General features: G+C 45.2%; 1 protein-coding gene across 9 annotated transcripts in view; it reads right to left on the minus strand.

The window, feature by feature from the left end:
• The window catches only part of robo1 (roundabout, axon guidance receptor, homolog 1 (Drosophila)), a 640,973-nt gene that overhangs the window by 16,438 nt on the left and 600,382 nt on the right, over positions 1-24,153 (minus strand). For all 9 annotated transcript variants that reach the window (XM_073044789.1, XM_073044790.1, XM_073044788.1 and 6 more), the window contains 5 exons: positions 23,036-23,146; positions 19,177-19,324; positions 17,645-17,896; positions 15,589-16,046; positions 11,445-11,597 (listed from right to left, as the gene is read on the minus strand). In XM_073044789.1, the coding sequence (XP_072900890.1) occupies positions 11,445-11,597; positions 15,589-16,046; positions 17,645-17,896; positions 19,177-19,324; positions 23,036-23,146 (1,122 nt within the window). The remainder of the gene's footprint in view (positions 1-11,444; positions 11,598-15,588; positions 16,047-17,644; positions 17,897-19,176; positions 19,325-23,035; positions 23,147-24,153) is intronic.

Consider the following 24,153-nt stretch of genomic DNA (forward strand, 5'->3'; position numbering starts at 1 on the left):
GGATTACTTCCCTAGCTCATATTAAGTTTTTCACACACAGGAGATCCTGTAGGTGCTGGAAATCCAGACTAACACACACAAAATGCTGGAGGCCTGGCAGCATCTATGGAGAGGAATGAACAGTTAACATTTTGGTCCAAGACTCTTCCTGATGAACTCCTACAGCATTTTGTGTGTTACCCGTCGTCAAAACTAGGAACGTGGAGTGCCACAGTAGCGCAGCAGTAAGCATGACGCTGCTACAGCTTGGGCTGAATAAATCCGGAACTCAAATCCGGCGTCCTCTGCAAGCAAGCTTGTACATTCGTGCTGTGACCATATGGGTTTCCTCCAGGTGCTCCAGTTTCCTCCCACAGTCTAAAGACCTTCTGGTTAGTACTTGACTGTACTTTTTTTTCCGTAGATGCTGCCTGGCCTGCCAAGTTCCTCCAGCACTTTGTGTGTGTTGCTTTAATTTCTCGCATCTGCAGATTTTCTTTAGTTAGTGGTTAGTAAGTTAATAGGTCATTGTAAATGGTCCTGTGATTAGGCTAGGGTTAAGTAGGTGGGGTGCTGGATGCTGTGGCTGGTTGTGCTGAAAGGGTCTGTTTCACACTATCTCTAAATAAATAAATAAAATTAATAAGTTAACAATAAATAGGAGAGATTCTGCAGATACTGGAAATCCAAAGCAACACACACAAAATGCTGGAAAAACTCAGCTGGTCATGCCGTGTCTATGGAAAGGAATATAAACAGTTGATGTTTTGGGGTGAGACCCTTCTTCAGGATTGGAAAGGAAGAGGGAAGATGCCAGATCCGTAGAGAAGGTTGTGGAAAGGTGGAGAAGACAAACTGAACATCCATGACATGGTGAGGCCAGGTCAAATGGGTTAATGAGGTTCTGGTTTGCGTTGCTAATTACAGGTCAGGTGGAGAAATAGTGAGCCAATATCACAGATGGATGACTTTCAGTGCCAATGCTACCGAGATAATTACACAGGAACAAGATTCAGGTTCAGTTGAAGTTCAGTGGTTATGGAGGTGACTCTCTCTCCGAGCTTAAAGGTCGTGGGCTCAATGGAAGCAGAGACGTGAAGTACACGTACACTTCCCAGGGCAGTTAATAAACATAGAAGCTAGCACAGTACGCCACGATGTTGTGCTGACCTTTTAACCTACTCTAAGATGAGTCTAACCCTTCCCTCCCACGTAGTTAGCTAGATCTGCTCTGCACCTTATAGCGACAACCTTGTCATTTCTTTAGCATTTCTCGGTGCTTTTTACGAGTCTGAGTAACTAGCTCAATGTTCAACTTACCCTACCACAGATGGAAAGAGTGCAAGGAGCCGACCGGATTTGAATCCAGGAGCACTTGCCTCGATGTCTGCTATGGATGCCACTACACCACCCACACAACCCTCCAATCTTCTTCCATCCATTGTCTATCTAAGAGTCTCTTAAATGTCCCTGGTGTATCACCACTATGACAGCACGTTCCATGCACCCACCAGTCTCCACATCTGACATGCCCTCTAAACTCTCCTCTAATCACTTTCAAACCACAGCCCTCGTATTAGCCATTTTTGTCCTGGGGAGATGTCCACTCAATCTAAACATCTTATCATCTTACACACCTCTCTGCAGTCAACCTCATCCTCCTTTGTTCCAAAGACATAACCCCTAGCTTATCCAACCATTCCTCATAAGACATGGCAGGGTGCCACGGTAGCATAGCCGTTAGTGCAACGCCATTACAGCTCGAGGCACTGGAGTTCAGAGTTCAATTTCAATGGTGTCTATAAGGAGTTTGTAGTGTGTGTGTGCGTGTGTGTGAGTGAGTGTGTGTGTGTGCGTGTGAGAGTGTGTGTGTGCGTGCGAGTGTGCGTGTGTGTGCGTGCGTGCGTGCGAGTGAGTGAGTGAGTGAGTGTGTGTGTGTGTGTGTGAGAGAGTGTGTGTGTGTGTGTGTGCGCGAGTGTGCGTGTGCGTGTGTGTGTAGGTTTCCATTGGGTGCTCTGGTGTCCTCTCATGTTCCAAAGATGTACCGGTTCATAGGTTAACTAGTCATTATGAATTGTCCTATGATTAGGCTTGGCTCAGGTTAAAAAGTGGGTTGCAGGGCGGTGCAGCTCGTTGGCAAGGAAAAGTCTGTTCCACGGTTTATCTCTAAGTAAACAAAAACACATAAGGCATGCTCTCTAATCCAGGCAGCACCCTGAGAAATCTCCCCTGCAACTTCTCGAAAGCTTCCACATCTTTCCTACAATGAGACAACCAGAAATGAACACAATACTCCAAATATGGTTGAATCAGAGTTTTGTAGAGCTGCAAGATGACCTATGACTCCTCTAGTCAATCCCCCAACACACAAAGGCCAACACATCATGCACCTTATCAACCTGTGTGTCACCTTTGAGGGATCTACAGACATGGACCCCAACATCCCTCTGTTCTTCAGGAAAGCTGAACTGCTGGAAGTGATGACTAGTTTGGACAGTGTTAACAGATCTTTATTTCGAGATACCGTGTGGAACAGGCCTTTTGGCCCAATGAACTGCACTGCCAGCAACCCACCAATTAATCCAAACCTAATCACAGGACAATTTACAATCACCAATTAACCTGCTCACAGGAACATCTTTGGATTATGAGAAGAAATCGGAGAACCCGGAGGAAACCCACACAGTTGCGGGAAGAACGTACAATGGGGAATTCAACACTTAAGCAGAAAGACATACTGAATAAAATATGGGCTCCCAAACTCCCTTCAGAGCCTGATCATGTCATAGAGGCACAGATTCATACAGCACAGAAACAAGCCTTTTGGCCCATCTTGCCCATGCTGACCCAGTTGACGAACTGATTGTGGAGCGCATTTAAACTGGCTGCATCACTGTCTGGTATGGGGGAGGGGCGCTGCTGCACAGGATCAAAATATGTTGCAGAGTGTTGTAAGATTAGTCACTTCCATCATGGGCACTGGCCCCTGGAGTATCCAGGACACCTTCAAGGCCGATGCCTCAGAAAGGCGGTGTCCATCATTAAGGCCCCCATCACCCAGGGCATGCTCTCTTCTCATTGCTACCATCAGGGAGAAGATACTGGAGTCTGAAGACACACATTCAATGATTCAGGAACAGCTTCTTCCCCTGTCGTCAGATTTTTGAATGGACATTGAACCCATGAACACTGCCTCACTACACTTCAATTTTTTATTTTTGCACTATTTATTTAACTGTTTATACACATACACATTCATACCACACTTACTGTAATTCAGCTTTCTTCTCTATTATTGTGTATTGCATTGTAGGCTGCTGCAAAGTCAACAAATTTCATGATGTATGCTGTGATAATTAAAGCTGATTCAGTTAGTTGCATTTGCCTGTGTTTGGCCTATACCCCTCTAAACCTTTCCTACCTATGCAACTGACCAAAGCTTTTGTAATTGTACCCACTTCTACTACCTCCTCTGGCAGCCTGTTCCATATACACACCCCCAGCATATAAAAATACCCCCTCAGGTCCTTTTTAAACCTTTCCCCTCTCACCTTCAACAGCTGTGTGTTTTTCTCAAGTGCATAAATTATCTCATACTTTCAGTATGGAACTACCAGGAAAATAAAAGAAGAAATTAATGTAAAAATACTGAATTCCACCTTAGAATTATGTGGCTTTAAACTGTGTAATTTAGCATGTAACAAGTGAATTCTCCCTTATAACAATAATTCAACTCCACACACTTCATAGTTGGGTACATTTCAAAGAAAACAGCTAATGTTACACTGGTACCTCGTAAAAGCCTTACAATTAAAATGCCAGAGCTTTATGTCCTATCAAACGTTCAGAATCCATTTAGTGAGATTTTCAAAAGAATTTAAGTGAAACTTCAGTTGTGATTTAGCCGCCTTGTCAACTTGGAAAGAGAAGGATGCATTCCCTCTGCACCGATAACCACCCCAGTTCAGCATTCATTTAAGTGTCAGCAGTGATCGAAAAATAGAAACGTAATGAGATAGAAAATGGGTTATCAGCAGGGAGGAAGGTGCACAGAGAGAGAGAGAAGGGGGTGGATGAGCGGGAGAGGGGGAAAGAGGTGGAGGGAGGGAGAGAGAGAGAGGGAGACAAATAGACAGACAGGGAGAGAGAGAGTGAGACAGAGAAGAGGGAGGCAGAGAAAGATGGGTGAGAGAGTGCAAGAGAGGGACAAGGAGGGAGGGAGAGAAGGGGACAGGGGAGGGAGATTTATTAGCATTCATTTCAAGAGGACCTGAATATAAAAGCAACAACTCACTCAGAGATACATATGACAAATGACATATACCGATCAGGCAGCAGTGAATGAAGTGTAGAGAGATGGGAATGAAGGAAGAGGGAGTTACAGGAAAACTAAGGGATAGGGATAATCTGATGAAGGGAGGGACATACTCCCTCTTACATATACACACACACACTCACTCACTCACACACACAAATATTCACTCACTCACACACACACACAAACATTCACTCACTCACACACACACACACACACCCACACACTCACTTTCACACACACACACCCACAAACACACACACACACACACACACACAAACACACTCACACACACACCCACACACTCACTTTCACACACACACACCCACAAACACACACACACACACACACACTCACTCACAAACACAAACGGAATAGCAACTAACCGATAGTCTGACGAAGGCACATACATAGAAGCCGAGACAATCCTCAGGGAAGCACAGATGGACAGAGGCCGGCAGAGAAAGATGGAAAACAGATGAGATGCTGCGAGAGATAGCAGACACTAGCGGGTATTGCCACACCAAACACTGATATTAGAGATGATGGTTATCTGTAATTAAATGCACTTTTATGCCATTTGTCTATGACAACCCTTACTAGTTGACATGAGGGAAATAATTTCAATACCTTATTAGTTATTTGGCAAACAAAACTAATTTTCCTGGGACACTTATCTTCACCCCTTCATTCAAAGCTTTCTGATTGTACCGTTATCTGATATTGGGCCCTGGCCAAGGCTTGCACCTGGGTCACGTTGGCTTCTACCCAGTAATCATGGAACTCAGGGGTTCCTGCAGTTAGATCTGTCTCCAGGTTGCTGGTGTGTGTGTGTGTGTGTGTGTGAGTATACGTGCGTGCTGTAGAGAAATTTTGGTATTTCAAGACCTACTTTCCTTTTGTGCTTTCCCTATAAGCAATCCTTTACAATAAGATCATAAAACTTAGAGTTAGGCCATTCAGCCCATCAATTAAGCTCTGCTATTCCATTCTGACTGATATATTATCTCTGTCAACTCCATTCTCCTGTGCTTTCCCATAACCTTTGATGCTCTTACTAATCAAGAACCTATCAGTCTCTGCTTCAAATACACCCAATGACTTGGCCTCCACAGCTGTCTGTAGCAATAAATTCCACTGATTCACCATCCTCCGGCGAAAGAAATTCCTCCTTATTTATGTTCTAAAGGTACGTCCTTCTATTCTGAGGGTGCCTTCTGGACCTAGACTCACACACTATAGGAAACATCCTCCCTATGACCATTCTATTGAGGCCTTCAATATTTCATTGGTTTCAATGAGATCCCCTCATTCTTCTAAATGCCAGTGAGTACAGGCTCAGAGCCATCAAATGCTCCTCTTATGTTAACTCTCTCATTCCTTGGATCATTCTTGTGAACTTTCTCTGGATCCTCTCCAATGGCAGCACATCTTTTCTCAGATAAGGGGTCCAAAACTGTTCACAATAGTCCAAATGCGATCTGACCAATGCCTTATCAAGCCTCAGCAATATATCTTTGTTTTTATATTCTAGTCCTCTCAAAATGAATGCTAGCATGACATTTGCCATCCTTACCATTGACTCAACCTGCAAGTTAACTAGATTACTCAGCCCAGATGCTCCATACCAAGCTTCTGGACCTCAAGACCATCTCAGCCCTCTTCATCTCACATCACAACATTTCCTGTTCCTTGCTCCCTTAGTGGTTTATCTAGACTTCCCATAAATCCTTCTCACTCCTTGACTCAATCATTTCAAGAAAGAAGAATGTTCCATATTCTCATTCTCTGAGGTAAGATGTTTCCAATTGGATTTATTAGCTATTATCTCAGTCCACTAGCTTTGAGTTCTTCCTCAAGTGAAATTGTTTTTCTGGCATAACAGCAGAAGAACTAGGACATTTTCAAGAGGGCGTACCTCAAGAAGGTAGCATTCATCACTAGTGCCTCTCACCAACTGGGACATAGAGAAATAGAAAGGAAAAATGCATACGTTTAGAAAATAGAAATGTAGAGTGCAAGGGAGCAATGTGTATATGATTCTATGATAACACACACAAAAGGCTGGAAGTACTCAGCAGGTCAGACAGCACCTATGGAAATAAATTTCTGGTGCCTTCCTCTTTCCTTCCCAGTCCTGTCAAAGGGCTTTGACCCACATCACCACCTGTTTACTCTTTTCCGTAGATGCTGCCTGACCTGCTGAGTTCCTCCATCATTTTGTGTGTGTTGCTTTGGATTTCCAGTATTTGCAGTATCTCTTTTGCTTTTGATTCTATGATTCTGTATAGGCAGACAAACTGTTGACTGGTGACCTGGCCTAAACCTACTCACAATATCTGAAACCTTAACATTACTAAAAAAAAAAATTAATCATCGTATCATATGAGTAGAAAGTTGCTGTGGAAGACAGCTGACCTATTTAAAAAATTACATCACTTGGGATTACTAAAGGTGACGCATAATCCAAGTTTTTTCATTGATGTAATTTCTCTCACCAAAGATTGAAGTTAAACGGTCAGAACAACATTGTGGCTAAAGGGCCTGTACTGGGAAGGATGGTCATATAAAAACACAAAATCCCTGCATAGGTTAGAGCGGCTTATTGGTTAACTACAAGTTCAAGTTCAGGTTTATTGTCATCTGTCTGTACATATATACAACCAAACAACGCTCCTCCAGACCACGGTGCGCCCACAAAACATATATCACACACAGCATATAAAACAAAATATTACCATAAATGTTAATGAAATATAGTTCAAAGTGCATGGAGTGCACAGCAGAGGTAAGCAATAAACTGTATGTTGTCGGACTCATGCTCTGGACCATTGATCCAGAGACAATGAGCTCAAATCCCATCACATCGCCTGGAAATGTAAATACAACTAATTAACTAAATCTAAAGTTAAAAGCTGTGTCAATAGTGGTGACCTTGAATTAGTGGATTCCCATAAGTAGACATCAGATTTATCAATGTTCTTGATGAAAGGAGGTTTGCCTTCCCTATCTTACCAGGTCTATTTGTGTCTCAAGACACCACTGCCGTTAACTCCTAACAGTGCTTTGCGTCGTGCTTGGAATATAAATGTTGGCTTTGCATACTCCCTTCCAAATTGCTCACCATCCTAATGCAGAAAATATATTGCCTTTTCTTCTGGATCACTGAGTCCCTCCTCAATACCAGTGAGGAAATAACTACAGGCTGGAATGGTTGAGAGCAATACTGTAGGAACGTAAGACATCGGAGCAGAATTGGGGACATTCAGCTCATCTAGTCTACTTCCCCATTCAATCATGGCTGATTTGTTTTCCATCTCAATTACATTCTCTAACTTTTTATCTTACTGTGACACCCTTGGCCGTGTGGCTTTCCTCCCACATCCCAAAGGGGTTAGGGTTAGTAAGTGGTGTGCAAGCTATGTTGGTGCCAGAACTCAGTCAGCTCCATCATGGCACCAGCCTCCCCAGCATCCAGGACATCTTCAAGGAGTGATGCCTCAAAAAGATGGCATCCATCATTAAGGACCTTATCACCCAGGACGTGCCCTCTTCTCATTGTCACCATCAAGCCGGAGGTTCAGGAGCCTGAGGACACACATTCAATGATTCAGGAACTGCTTCTTCCCCTCTGACATCAGATTTCTGAATGGACATTGAACCCATGAACACAACCTCACTACTTTTCCCTTTTTTCCCATTAATTGTTTAACTATTAAAATGTTATATATTATTTTATATAATTATCTCTCTCTCTCTCTCTCTCTTCTTCGGTTGTCCATTGAAATCCGATGACAACGTCCACTCCTTTAGCGGTGAGATCTTTGATGACTATACAGCCCTATCCTGGACCCACACACACTTCTTACTGTAATTCACAGTTTTTATTATTATGTATTGCATTGTATGGCTGCCACATAGCAACAAATTTCACAACATATGCTAGAGATATTAAATCTGATTCTAATTCAGATGCTGGAACATCAGTGTTAAGAGCTAATTTTAACAGCATTATCATATCACACACTGGGGAGCATGCAGCAGGATAACAGAAATTGTACTTCCTAAATCATAACATCATTTCCAAAATTATGAAAGGTTCAATGTATTTGGCAGCATTTGCTAACCACTACACTATCCTTCCACCTCTAAATTGGAGAGCTATGCAGGAACACATTCCCATGTTTGAACTCAACATCTCTCGCCCCATCATTGAAATGTTCCCACAACCAATGGACTCTCTTTCAAAGACTCTTCATTTCATGTTCTTGACATTTAGTTCTTATTTATTTATTTTAGCATTTGCACAGTTTGTTGTCTTTTGCACACTGTTGGAGCATCCAAGTTGGTGTGGTCTTTCATCGATTCAATTATGGTTATTATTCTATGATGGATTTGTTGAGTATGCCAGCAAGAAAATGAATCTTTGAGTTGTATATGGTGACATATATGTACTTCGATAATAAATTTACTCTGAACACACACAAATTTGCAATATTGTGTACGGTTCTGGTTGCCTCATTCTAGGACGGATGTAAAAGTTTTAGAGAGTGTGCAGAGGTTTACCAGAATGCTGCCTGGATGAGAGAGCATGTCCTATGAGGGCAGGCCATGTGAGCTAGGGCCTTTCTCCTTGAAGTGAAGGAGGATGTGAAGTAACTTGATAGAGGTGTACAAGATGATAAGAGGCACAGATTGTGTGGACAGTCATCAGAGACTTTTTCCCAGGGTGGAAGTGGCTTTTACCAAGGGGCATAATTTTAAGGTAATTGGAGGAAAGTGGGGGGTGGGGAGTGTCAGAGGTAGGTTTTTTACACAGAGAATGGTGGGTGCATGGAACACACTGCCAGGGGTGGTGATAGAGACAGATATATAGAGACAGGCAAATAAGAAACTCTTAGATAGGTACATGGATGTTTGAAAAATGGAGGGCTATGTGGGAGGGAAGGGTAAGATTGATCGTAGAGTAAGTTAAATATATCAGTACAGTATTCAGATGTTATGTTCTGTTTTTTGTGATCTAGGAATCAGTGGCCTGTTTGAATGTGAAGGTGTCACACATAGCAACCCCATCTGGAGAGGTCTCTTTTCTGCTTTCTCTAAGCTACTTTTGGGGATGAGAAGCTCCTGGACCTAATATATTAATGTAACTGTGAAGAAGGAGTGCCAGTAGCTATATTCCATTAGAAATTTGAAGAGGTCTGGTATATCACCAAAGACTCTGGCAAATTTTATAGACGTACTGTGCAGCTCATTCTGATTGTTACATCACAACCTGGTGCAGAGGCTCCACTGCACAGCATCAGAAAAAGCAGCAGGAAGTTGCAAGCTTAGCCAGCTCCCCTGCATCATGGACACCTTCAAAAGGCAATACCTCAAGAAGGTGACATCCATTATGAAGGACTCTCTCCATCCAGGACATGTCCTCTTCTCATCACTACCATCAGGCAGGGGGTACAGGAGCCTGAAGACACACACTCAACATTTTAGGAACAGCTTCTTCCTCTCTGTCATCAGATTTTTGAATGGTTTATGAACCCATGAACACAACTTCACTACTTTGCTCTCATTTTGCACACAATTATTTTTTATATTTCTTACTGTAACTCTTAGAAAGATTTTTAAAATTATTAAGTATTACACTGTACCACTGCTGCAAAACAACAAATTTGACTCCATATGTCAGTGATAATAAACCTGATTCTGATGAGAAGAGTGCATGTTGTAGATGCTGAGAGTCCTTAATGACGGATTCCACCTTCCTGATGCACCACCATCTGGAGATGTCCTCGATGGAGTGGATTGTGCCTGTGATGGAGCTGGCTGAGTCTACAACACTCTGAAGCTTTTTTGCCAATGCTGTGCATTGGAGCTTCTGTAGCAGGTGGTGATGCAACCAGTCAGATATACATCTCAAGGACCCTCACCATCCAGACCATGCTTCTTGCTGCTACCATCAGGAAAGGGGTACAGGAGCCTTGGGTCCCACACCACCAGGTTCAGGAATGATTATTACCCAATAACCATCAGGCCCTTGAACCAGTGTGGATAACTTCACTCACCTCAACTCGAAACTGATTCCACAACTTACAGGCTCACTTTCAAGGACTCCACAACTCGTTCTCAATATTTACTGGTGCTTCTCTGCCTTTGTTTGTGTGCAGATTTTCATCGATTCTGTTATGTTTCTTTTCTATTTGCTGTGAATACTCTCGGGCAGGATATGGTGACATTATATGTATTTCGATAATAAATTTACTTTGAACTTTGATAGAACCTTTGGTGACATACCAAATCTCCTCAAACTCCCAAGGATATAGCCACTGCTCTTTTTTGTGATTCCCTAAAGGGTAACTTGCAGGTTGAGTTGGTGGTAAGGAAGACAAAAACAATGTTAGCATTCATTTCAAGAGGACTAGAACATAAAACCATAAGATACAGGAGCAGAATTAGGCCATTTGGCTCATCGCATCTGCTCCATCATTTCATCATGGCTGATCCATTTCCCTCTCAGCCCCAATCCCCTGCCTTCCCCAAATATTCCTACATGTCATAACTAATCAAGAATCTATCAACCTCAGCCTTAAACATACCCAATGGCTTGGCCTCCACACCAGCCTGTGTCAAAAAATTCTTCAGATTCATCACTGGTTCACAAGAATGATCCCAAGTATGAAAGGGCTAATCCCTGAGGAGTGTTTGATGGCTCTGGGCCTTTGCTCACTGGAGTTAAGACGAATGGGGGGAGGAATGTCATTGAAACCCATCAAATATTTAAACGCCTAGAGAGAGTGGATGAGGAGAGGTTATTTCCTATGGTTGGGGAGTCTGGGAACAGAGGGCACAACCTCAGAATAGAGAGACATCTATTTAGAACAAAGAAGAGGAGGAATTTCTTAAAGCAGAGGGTGGAGAATCTGTGGAATTCAATGCTACAGTCAGCTGTGTAGGTTAAATCACTGGGTATATTTAACGTGAAGGTTGATAGGTTCTTAATTAGTCATGGTGTCAAAGGCTATGGGGAAAAGGCAGGAGAATGGGGTTGAGAGGATTAATAAATCAGCCAGATCAGCCTCGATGGGCTAGATAGCTTAATTCTGCTCCGATATCTCATGATCCTATGATGATTGCATCAGTATGTCACACATACCATCAGTGAAGATCTCTCGACGCATATGTCCTTGCACCTGTTTCTGTTTCCTCATAGGGCGAGACTTCTGCAGCATGGCCGCACTGGCATTGCTGTCCGTGGAGAATGGGCTTGTCGGCCGAGGACAGTGAGATGTCGGGAGGTGCCGTTGCCCTGTGGAAAGGGTTAAACAAGACATGAAATGGAGTGACAATGAATCCATTAGTAACTCAATAACCAAGAGGCAGATACATTATGGGCTTTTCAGAGACTCTTAGATAGGTGCATGGATGAAAGAAAGTAGAAGATTATGAAAAGACACAGCACTATTCACCACACATACATCAAAATATACAGTGAAATGTGTCATCTGTGAAGAATCAAATCAGTGAGGGCAGCCTGCAAATGTCACCATGCATCTGGCAGTAACATAACATGGTCACAACTCATTAACCTGATCCCGTACATCTTCGTATGTGGGAGAAAACAGGAGCACCCGGGGAAAATGGAGGGCTCTGGAGGAGGCAAGGGTTAGATTACATTGATCTTGGAGTAGGTTCAAAGGTGGGCACAACATTGTGGGCCAAAGAGCCTGCACTGTGCTGTAGTGTTCTGTGTTCTATGAGTTTGACACAACCACTTTCCACCAGGTAAAATTTGTCGCCTCAGACTGTCTCGGTCAAAAGTAGGCACTTAGTGGGAGGCAGGAAACTAACGAGGTGAAATTAACCGGTATCTGGTATATCACCATAACACATGTCCAGGCAGCAATCTTTTCCTTGTTTCCCAGAGTAACCTGTGGCATATCCTGTAGGTCTCTGGCCCAGTACATCACGGGTAAAGCCTACCCAGCCACTGAGCACAGCTACATGAAACACCATCATAAGTGTCCATCATCTGAGATCCTCACCACCCAGGCCATGCTCTTTTCTCGCTGCTGCCGTCAGGTAGAAGGTACAGGAGTCTCAGGACTTGCACCCCCACGTTGAAGAACGGTTACGACTCCTCAACCATCAGACTCTTGAACAAAAGAGAATAACTACACTCATTTATTGAATGTTCCCACAACAACTGATCTCATATTAAGGCCTCTTTATCTTGTTATTTCATGCTCTCACTGTTTTTTGCTATTTATTTATAATTGCATTTTCACAGTTTGCTGTCCTCCATGCTCTACTTGACCTTTAATTGATCCTGTTTACAGTTAATATTCTATAGATTTTCTGAGTATGCCCACAGGAAAACGGATCTCAGGGTTGTATATGGTGACATATATGTTCTCTGATAAAATTTACTTTTAACTTTGACTTTTCTATTCTAATGTTTGCAAAGGCTCCAGTGCATCCTTTTTTGACACCAACACGTTGTACCATATTAGCCTCTTATTTCCCAAGATCCATCTTACTGGTGAAAACTGAAACAAAGTATTCATTAAGGAACTTCTATGCCTCCTCTGACTCTAGGCACATTTTTCCACTTTTATCCAGATCAGTGCTAAACTCACTCTAGTCAACCTCCTGTTCTTCATGTACAGTATGTGTAGAATGCCTTGTGGTCTTCCTTAATCCTCCTCAGCAAAGCCTTCTCACGCTTCTTTTTAGCTCTCTTAGTTTCATTCCTAAACTCCTTCGTGGCTACCTTATAACTCTCAAGAACCTCGCGAGGCTTGATTCCTAAAGCTAAAGTAAATCTCCTTCTTTTCTATATGGGCAACTATAGGCGAGTTAGCTTAACATCTATAGTCGGGAAAATGCTTGAAGCTGTCATTAAGGAAGAAGCAGTGAAACGTTTAGAAAGCCGTGGCTCCATTTGACAGATGTAGCATGATTCAGAAAGGGCAGGTCCTGTTTGACAAACTTTCTGGAGTTCTTTGAGGACATAATGAGTGCAGTGGATAGAGGGGAACAGGTGGATGTCGTATACTTGGATTACCAGAAGGCGTTCGATAAGGTGCCGCACAAGAGACTTATAAATAAGATACGGCTGTATGGAGTTGGAGGAAGTGTACTGGGTGTTTCTCTGGTTGGCAGTCAGTGGTGAGTGGGGTGCTGCAGGGGTCGGTGCTGGGCCCACAGCTGTTTACCATTTATATTGATGATTTGGAAGAGGGGACTGAGTGTAGCGTAGCAAAATTTTCTGATGACGCTAAACTGAGTGGAAAAGCAAATTGTACAGAGGATGTGGAGAGCCTGCAGAGGGATATAGATAGGTTAAGTGAGTGGGCCAAGGTCTGGCAGATGGAATACAAACATTGGTAAATGCGAGATCATCCACATTGGAAGGAATAATAGAAGACCAGATTATTATTTAAATGGTGAAAGACTGCAGCATGCTGTTGTGTAGAGGGACTTGGGAGTGCTTGTTCATGAATCGCAAAATGTTGGCTTGCAGGTACAACAGGTTATTAAGAAGGCAAACAGAATGTTGGCCTTCATTGCTGGATGGATTGAATTCAAGAGTAGGTTGGTGATGCTGCAACTATACAGGGTACTGGTGAGACCACACCTGGAGTACTGTGTGCAGTTCTGGTCTCCATACTTGAGGAAGGATATACTGGCTTTGGAAGCAGAGCAGAGGAGGTTCACTAGCTTGATTCCAGAAATGAAAGGGTTAACCTATGAGGAGAGATTGAGTGGCCTGCGACAAAACTATCGGGAATTCAGAAGAATGAGAGGGGATCTTATAGAAACATACAAAATTTTGAAAGGGATAGATAACATGTTTCCATTGGTAGGTGAGACTAGAACTAGGGGACATTGCCTCAAGATTCAGGGGAGAAGATTTAGGATGGAAATGAGGAGAAACTGTTTTTCCCAGAGAGTGGTGAATCTGTGAAATTGTCTGTTCATGGAAGCAGTTGAGGCTTCCTTACTAAATATATTTAAGATACAGTTAGATAGATTTTTACGTAGTAGGGGAACTAAGGGTTATGGGAAAAAGGCAGGTAAATGGAGCTGAGTTTACAGACAGATCAGCCATGATCTTATTGAATGGCGGGGCAGGTTTGATGGGCCAGATGGCCTACTCCTGCTCCTGTTTCTTATGTCCTTATGCTCCCTCTTAACTTATAGGTGGAGCTTCACTCTGTATCTAACTGTCCCTGCCCTAGGAGTGTGTGATGGGACAGTGTAGAGGGAGCTTCAGTGTGTATCTAACTGTCCCTGTCCTGGGAGTGTGTGATGGGACAGTGTAGAGCATATATGTCAAACTCAAGGCCCGTGGGCCAAATTCGGCCCGTGGTGGAATTATCTTTGGCCCGCGAGATAATATCTAATTACTATTAAAGCTGGTCCCAGTAATCGAAGCGCCTATGGCGTATGATATGGCTAATGCTGAGTTTATTCAGGTAGCAGGTTTTCAGGGTTTTTAGTGTTTATTTGGCAGTCTTGCTTGGCAGTCTTCTTCATAAGAAATGGAATTTGTAAAGTGAAACTCTTTGTAGTTATAGCAGAGACTGAGACACATGAGAGCAGGCTGAAAAAATGGAGGCAACGAAAGCTGCTGAGTGTGTGATGGGACAGTGTAGAGGGAGCTTCACTCTGTATCTAACTGTCCCTGCCCTGGGAGTGTGTGATGGGACAGTGTAGAGGGAGCTTCACTCTGTATCTGACTGTCCCTGCCCTGGGAGTGTGTGATGGGACAGTGTAGAGGGGGTTTCACTCTGTATCTGACTGTCCCTGCCCTGGGAGTGTGTGATGGGACAGTGTAGAGGGAGCTTCACTCTGTATCTAACTGTCCCTGTCCTGGGAGTGTGTGATGGGACAGTGTAGAGGGAGCTTCACTCTATATCTAACTGTCCCTGCCCTGGGAGTGTGTGATGGGACAGTGTAGAGGGAGCTTCACTCTGTGTCTGACTGTCCCTGCCCTGGGAGTGTGTGATGGGACAGTGTAGAGGGAGCTTCACTCTGTATCTGACTGTCCCTGCCCTGGGAGTGTGTGATGGGACAGTGTGAGGGAGTTTCACTCTGTATCTGACTGTCCCTGCCCTGGGAGTGTGTGATGGGACAGTGGAGAGGGAGCTTCACTCTGTATCTGACTGTCCCTGTCCTGGGAGTGTGTGATGGGACAGTGTAGAGGGAGCTTCACTCTGTATCTAACTGTCCCTGTCCTGGGAGTGTGTGATGGGACAGTGTTTGCACTCTGTAGCTGACTGCATTGTACGTACCTGCCGCTCCATCCTGTGCGTGGTGCCGAGCCACCTTCAGCCCTGCATATTCAGCTGCCGCAGCCACGGCATGCGCAAAGTCGGCGTCAGTGAAGAAGGAGCCATCGGAGGAACTGACAGCACTGGAGCGCCCGCTCGAGCTGTTACCATCCTCCTCGGAGGCCGAGCCCCACCCATTGATCATGGAGCCTGTGACAGAACTCTCCAGGTCCCCCACGCTCGAAGCAGGGGTCTGCTCCAGGCCCTGTAGCAGTAGGCGGTGTGTGTGCATCTTAGCCACTTCTACTTCCTCTTCCTCCTCCTCCTCCTCCTCCTCCTCCTCCTCCTCTTCCTCCTCCTCCTCCTCCTCTTCAGGTGCATCTGTGTCCATGTCAGAGACCAGCGGTCCCGAAATGTAGCCGTATGTGTGTGGGGGGGAGATGGGGCGTGGGGGAGGGGGTGGACTGATCGGGTGCCTCCTTGTACAAGAAAGAAACTCGTGTTAGACAAAACCAATAACAGTACTGCTCTGGAATACGCCCTTCAACACAACACGTTGTACTATCAAAACCAGAGGGCAGGCATTTAAGGTGAGGGGGGTATTTGCAAAGGAGATGTGAGGGGTAAGTTTTTTTACACAGAGAGTGGTGGGTGCCTGGGGTGGTGGTAGAGCAGATACAACAGGGATTTTTAAGGCACAATCAGACAGGCACATGAATGTGAGGAAATGGAAGGCTATGGACATTGTGTAGGCGGAAGGGATCAGTTTAGTTGCCCATTTAATTACTAATTTATTGGGTTTAGTACAACACTGTGGGTTGAAGGGCCTTTTCCTGTGCTGTACTGTTCCATTTCAAGATTCAACATTGTTTATCGTCATCTTTCAGTACACACGTGTAAAGTTGAACAAAATGATTGTTACTCCGGATCTGATACAGCACAAAAATAACCGTGGCCATGTATACATACAATTAGCTTATATATCTAGGCTATATGAAGTGGTATCCATCATTAAGGATCTCCATTCCACAGGAATGCCCTCTTCTCATTGTTAGCATCAAGGAGGAGGTACAATAGGACAGTGAGGTGTGGTGTAAAGTGCCTGTGCAGGGGAAGATCAAGGCTGCTGAGTAATCAAATGGCCAACTGAGCTATACAGCATCTATCGAGGAGAATAAACTGCTGAAATTTCTGGACTGTAAAGGAAGGGGGCAGAAACCAAAATAAGAAGGTGGGGGTGGGGGAGGGGAAGGAGTAAAAGCTGGCAGGTAACAGGTGAGACCAGCTGAAGGGGAAGGTGAGGGAAGGAAGTAATGTAAGAAGCTGGAAGGTGATAGGTGGAAGGGATAAAGGGCTGAAGAAGAAGGAATCTGATAGGAGAGGAACGTGGACATGGAGGAGATGATGGGCAGGTAAGGAGAATGGGTAAGGGGGGAACCAGAACAGCTAATGGAAAAAGAGAGAAGGGGAAGGTTTAGTAATTACTAGGTCAGGTTGGCGACTTCCCAGGTGGATTATAAGGTGTTCCTCCAACCAGATGTGTCAGATTGCGACAGGTGAGACCCAGTGAAGGAAAAAATTGACTTATCATCCACAGTTGATGCCTGACTTGCTGAATTCCTCCAGCATTTTGTGTGTTGCTCAAGATTTCCAGCATCTGCAGTCTCTTGTCTTTATGCCTAACTAATCTGATCCTTCTGTGTGTGCAATATCCATATCCCTCCATTTTCTGCACATTCATGTGCCTTGTCTAGAACCTCTAATGTATTTCCCTCCACTACCCCTCCTGGCAGTGCAGTCCACTCACTGTGTGGAAAAAAGCTTACTCTGTACATCTCCTTTGAATTTACCCGCTCTCATTGTAAATAATAGCCCTAGTATTACACATTCTGGAGGCCCCAAGACCGCCTGTCATCGGGTTGGAGGTGCGTGTGCGTGTGTGTGAACGTGCACAGGAGTACATCTGTCAGTGTGTGTGTGAGTGTGTGTGTGTGTACATGTACGTGTGTATATGCGTGCACGCGCACGCTCCAGTATGGGTTGTGCCCCCCCCCCCCCAGGGTAACACTGTTGTTACCTGCGGTCATTGGCGGAGGGGATGAGGGCCAGGCTCTCCTGACTGTCCTGCAGCATGGGAACCAGTTCCTCCTGGGGCGAGGGTGTTAGGGTGGCAGTGGACTGGTGGCTGTAAGACACAGCTGCCGGCGACGAGGCCGCCCCTCGGATAGGTGGCGTGGGGCCCCGTTCATCCTCCTCCACCTCCTCCAGTTCATCCTGTTCTATGTACATCCTGGCTGGTGGCAGCGGGCACATCCCATCCCGATCATAACTGCAAAGCGTAAGCACAATATGTAGCGAGTAGCACAGTATAGCAGTTATTGTAATAATCACCGATCAGGGCTCAATTCCTAAGCTGTCTGTAAGGAGTTTGTATGCTCTCTGCGTGCTTCAGTTTCCTCCCTTATTGAAAAAACAGGGCAGAAGGAAGATAGGACGAGGGCAGATGAGACCACAACAGAGATAGAATTCCTCTTGTCCTTACCTACCACTCCACAAGCACATCAATCTCTGCAACCTTCACTATCTTCAATGGGGACTACCACTACCATATCATTACCGTCCCTCCCAATCTCTACTTTCCTCAGGGTTTGCTCTCTCTGTGATTCACTCGTCCATTTGCCCCTTCCACTAATCCCACTCCCTGCAAGAGGCCAAAGAGCCACACCTGCCCATTCACCTCCTCCCTTCAGGGCCCCAAACAGTCCTTTGAGGTGAGGCAACACTTCATCTGTTGGGGTCATCTACTGTATCTGATGATCCTGGTGTGGCCTCCCCTACATTGGTGAGACCCAACATAGATTGGCTTTGTCGAGCAATTTGGCTCCAATGGACAACCATTTTCATTCTGCAGCCCATTCCCATTCTGCCTTGTCAGCCCGTGGCTTCCTCTATGCCACAATGAGGCCACTATCAGGATTCGTCAACCTCCAAACTCCGTTTGGTGAGCCTCCAACCTCACAGAACGAACATCGATTTCTCTAACTTCTAGTAATTATCCCCCTCCCCTTTTCTCATTCTCTATTCTGGCTTCCCTTTTACTCCTCCTCTTCTGCTCACCTGCCCATTACCTTCCTCTAGTGCTCCTCCTCCTTCCTTTTCTCCCATGCTCCAGTCTCGTCTCCTACCAGATTCCTTCTTCTTCAGCTCTTTACCTTTTGTAGCTATCACCTCCTCGCTTCTTAATTGATCTCCACCCATCACCTTCCTCCTCGTCTGGCTTCACCTATCACCTGCCAGTTTGTGTCCCCCCACCATGTTAATCTGGCTTCCTCTCCCTTCCTTTCCAGCCCCGATGGAGGGCCTCCGCCTGAAACGTTGACTGTTTATTCCTATCCAGAGATGCTGCTTACACTGCTGAATCCCTCCAGCACGTTGTGTGCGTTACTCTGGATTTCCAGCATCTGCAGAATCCCTTGTGTTTGGAGGTTTAATAGGGACCTGTGGGATCATGTGCAGGCAGATGAAGCTAACAGCAGTGTGACTGATATATCACCGACTCAGCAAATAGCAGACTTGGGAGAGCACTGCCCAATGCACACGACCGCTTACCTGTCATCAACGGCGACACTGTATTCCTCCGGATTACTCATGTTGGGAGGCGGGTGTGTTGGAGGTGGTGGCAAGAGATCTGCCCAATTCATGCCACCCTGCTTAGGCACCTTCGGAGTCCGCGCACTCTTTTTGTGACCCTGGCTTCCTGGATAAAAAATACAGTGAATTCTACTGTAATTGATATATTTTACTGCGTCTCCCTGCAAATGCCAGCAAGAAAATGAATTTCAAGGTGTACTCGCACCACAGTAACTAGCGGTTAACGCATGGCTTTTACAGCTCAGGGCATCAGAGTTCAGAGTTCAATTCCGTTGCCCTCTGTAAGGAAGTTTTACAGAGTCCCGAGTATGTGGATTTCCTCCGGGTGCTCTGGTTTCTTCCCACAGTACATTAATTAGTCACTGTAAGTTGTCCAGCTAGAGTTAAATAGATGGGTTTTTGGGCTGGTAGGGCTAGTTTCATGCTGTATTTTTAAATAAATGTATTTACTTTGATTGTGGCAGTGAAGGTTTGTGGGCTTCAGTGAGAATATCTGGCCAGAACTGTTCCTTCAACTTCCTGCAAGATTAATATTCTGAAGATACAGAGCTTAGCTAGGCATTAGATGCACAGAATAGTTGCCAGGAAAGAGAGACAGGGTCAGAATCAGGTTTATCATCACTGTAATGTACTTACTTACATCCTTAATTACTTACATCCTTCATATACATGAGGAGTAAAAATCTTTACGTTACATCTCCATCTAAATGTGCAATTTATAGTAATTTGTAATAAATAGTATGTACAACAGGACAGTCAATATAACATAGAAATACTACTGTGTCAGCATGAATTAATCAGTCTGATGGCCTGGTGGAAGAAGCTGTCCCAGAGCCTGCTGGTCCTGGCTTTTATGCTGCGGTACCGTTTCCCTGATGGTAGCAGATGGAACAGTTTGTGGTTGGGGTAACTTGGGTCCCCAATGATCCTTTGGGCCATTTTTACACACCTGTCTTTGTAAATGTCCTGAATAATGGGAAGTTCACATCTGCAGATGTGCTGGGCTGTCCACACCACTCTCTGTAGAGTCCTATGACTGAGGGAGGTATAGTTGCCATACCAGGCAGTGATGCAGCCAGTCAGGATGCTCTCAATTGTGCCCCTGTTCTTAGGATTTGGGGATCCACACCAAGCTTCTTCAAATGTCTGAGATGAAAGAGGCACTGTTGTGCCTTTTTCACCACACAGTCAGTATGTACAGACCACATGAGATCCTTGGTGATGTTTATGCCGAGGAACTTAAAGCTGTTCACCCTCTCAACCCCAGATCCATTGATGTCAATAAGGGTGAGCCTGTCTCCATTCCTCCTGTAGACCACAACCAGCTCCTTTGTTTTTGCAACATTGAGGGAGAGGTTGTTTTCTTGACATCACTGTGTCAGGGTGATGACTTCTTCTCTGTACGCTGCCTCATTATTATTTGAGATTAGGCCAATCAATGTAGTGCCATCAGCAAATTTAATTAGCAGATTGGAGCTGTGGGTGGCGACACAGTCATGGGTATACAGAGAGTAAAGGAGGGGGCTTAGGACACAGCTCTGAGGGGTGCCTGTGTTGAGGATCAGTGGGGCAGAGGTGAGGGAGCCCACTCTTACCACCAGCCGAAGATCTGACAGGAAGTCCAGGATCCATCTACATAAGGTAGAGTGAAGGCCGAGGTACATTTCAGTACATATTCATAAAAACTCTACATTACAGTAGGAAATATATATTGAATTAAACAATTAATGCAAAAAATAAAGAAAAAAAAGCAGTGAGGTAGTGTTCATGGGTTCATGGACTGTTCGTAAATCTGATGAGAGAGGGGAAGAAGCTGTTCTGGATTTGTTGAGTGAGGCTCTTGTACTTCCTCCTTGATGGTAGCAATGAGAAAAGAACATCTCATGGGTCCTTAATGATGGATGCTGTCTTTTTGAGGCATCGCTCGTTGAAGATGTCCTAGATGCTGGGGAGGCTGGTGCCCCTGACATAGCTGACTGAATTTGCAATTTTCTGCAGCTTTTTCTGATCCTGTGCAGTGCACTCCCCCGCCCCCACCCCCCCCCCCCATACCAGACTGACGCAGCCAGTTAGAACGCTCTCCATGGTACATCTGTAGAAATTTGTGTCTTTGGTGTCATACCAAATCTCCTCATGAAATATAGCTATTCTGCCTTCTTTGTAACTCCATGGATATGTTGGCCGCAGGATAGATCCTCAGAGAGGTCAACACCCACAAACTTGAAATCGTTCACCCTCTCCACTTCCGATCCCTCGATGAGGACTGGTGTGCGTTCCTTTGTCTTACCCATTCCGCAGTCGCCAAGCAGCTCTTTGGTCTTACTGACATTGAGTTCAAGATTGCTGCTGTGACACCACTCAGCTGAAGATGGAATAGCATTATGGCTGCTTTGGAGATTTGGAGATCTTGGAGATACTGGATTCGAGGTGGCTGAGAGGTGATTGAAGATTTTAAACCTCTGAGCTGGATAAATCAGATTAAATGTGCAGAGAAGTATGAACCACGAACAGAATTGGAATTAGTTTATTATTGTCAGACGTACTGAGGTTCTCTAAAAAAACTTGTCTTGCATAATGTTCATACAGGTCATATTAATATAAAATATTAAACAGAGAGCGAAACATAGCTGAGTTAGCAGCTTAGCCTAGTTTCCTCTCTGCCATGTTCTAAGTGGCTTAGAACATGGGAACATGAATAGGCCATTCAGCCCATCGAGTCTGCTCCAATGATTGATCTGGCCATGGACTCAGCTCCCCCTTCCTCCTTTTTGGGGAGATAATCCCTTAATGGGGAGAAGCAGCAGAATGGGGTTTGGGAGGGAAAATAAATCAGCCATGATCAAATGATGGAACCAAAGTTCAAAATAATTTATTATCAAAGTACATATATGTCAGCATACACAACCCTGAGATTTCTTTTCATCTGGGCATACTCAGTAAATCCACGAACCATAGTACGTTCAATGAAAGGCTGCACCCACCAGGGAGGGCAAACAACCAACGTGGAAAAGTCAACAAACTGTTCAAATACAGAAGATAAAAGGAGTACATCCAGGTACAAAATAGACCACAGAAAACTACACAAGGTATGTCCTCTTTGAACTCACGTACACCCTGTACGTCCCCCAGTGCAGAGCAAGTCGTGGTGCTCCACACCATCCCACAGATAGATAGCTGGCAATATAGTTCTCCAGAATAACCACTCCCCTAGATGTCCAGGCAAAAACTTTCCCCTCCAGCCCCCTCTCTCTCTGCCTTTCCCCTTCAGCCTCTCCCTCCCATTCAGTCTCCCCCTCCCTTCCAACCTTTCCTCTATCCCCTCAAGCCCTTCTTCTCTCCCTTCCAACCCCTCCTCTCTCTCTCCAGCCACCCCCACTTTCTCTCACTCCTCCTGTACCCCCTTCTGTCCTCCAGCACCCTCTCACTGGCCCCTATCTCTCCTGCTGCCCCCTCCCTCTCCACACCAGGTGCCCCTCTCTCTCCTCCAGGCTGCTCTCTTTTCTCCAGCAGCTCCTCTCTCCCTAAGTCCTTAGGTCACCTGGTCCAAATAATCACACACCCAGGAGAGGCTGCCTTCAGGCCTTCAGTCCTTGGCCCTGGACTCTCCGAGAAGCAGGCATCAAGCCTCCAACCTCCAGTCCCTGGTATGGACTCACAGAAACTGACTGAGTTTTGCCCCTGTACCCCATTCTCACTCAACAGTGAGCCTGCTTGCTGTTGATCAGGATCTCTCAAGTCTACAACTTTCCTCCTTCAAATCTGTCTGATAGCCCACGGCTTTTCCAGAGAATCTGGCTAAGGCCAGTTGGTCACTAACCTGATGTATTACTGCCTCTGTCCGAACTGTTGTACGACCCTCCTGTCCCATGGTCACTCGACTGGTTGTAAGGAATTGTAGGAACGCCGCTTGTCTCAACAAGTCGATAATCTGGAAGCAAACATGGGGATCAACAATCAGATCAGGGTGAACCCGGGAATTAAAGGGTTAACACACGAGGAGCATTTGGAGGCTCTGGGTCTGTATTTGCAGGAACTTAGAGGAATGGGGGGGGGATCTCATTGAAACCTATCAAATATTGAAAGGCCTACACTGAGTAGAAGGGAGAGGATGTTTCCAATTGTGAGGATGTCTAGAACCAGAGAGCACAGCCTCAGAACAGAGGGACGTCCATTTGGAACAGAGATAAGGAGGAATTTCTTTAGCCAGAGGATGCTGAAAGTGTGAAATTCATTGCCATAGATAGCTGTGCAATCCAAGTCATTGGGTAAATTTGAAGTGGATGGTGAAAGGTTCTAGGTTAGTAGGGGTGTCAAAGGTTACGGGGAGAAGGCAGGAGAATGAGGTTGAAAGGAATAATAAATCAGTCATGATGGAATGGTGGAGCAGACTCGATGGGCCCAATGGCCTAATTATACACCTATGTCAACTGAGGACTCCCTCTACTTTGGCATCTGGCTGTTAGGAAAGGTTTTTGTTATCCCAAAGGCATTAGCTATCCCCAGGGCAGGGACAGTCAGATACAGAGTGAAGCTCCCTCTACACTGTCCCATCACACACTCCCAGGACAGGGACAGTCAGATACGGAGTGAAGCTCCCTCTACACTGTCCCATCACACACTCCCAGGGCAGGGACAGTTAGATACAGAGTGAAGCTCCCTCTACACTGTCCCATCACACACTCCCAGGGCAGGGACAGTTAGATACACACTGTCCCATCACACACTCCCAGGGCAGGGACAGTTAGATACAGAGTGAAGCTCCCTCTACACTGTCCCATCACACACTCCCAGGGCAGGGACAGTTAGATACGGAGTGAAGCTCCCTCTACACTGTCCCATCACACACTCCTAGGGCAGGGACCGTTAGATACAGAGTGAAACTCCCTTCACACAAAGGGGTTCACTATCAGGTATCCGTGGACCCCTCAGTTAATA

Source organism: Hemitrygon akajei, chromosome 5, assembly GCF_048418815.1.
Source record: "Hemitrygon akajei chromosome 5, sHemAka1.3, whole genome shotgun sequence".
NCBI lineage: Eukaryota > Metazoa > Chordata > Chondrichthyes > Myliobatiformes > Dasyatidae > Hemitrygon > Hemitrygon akajei.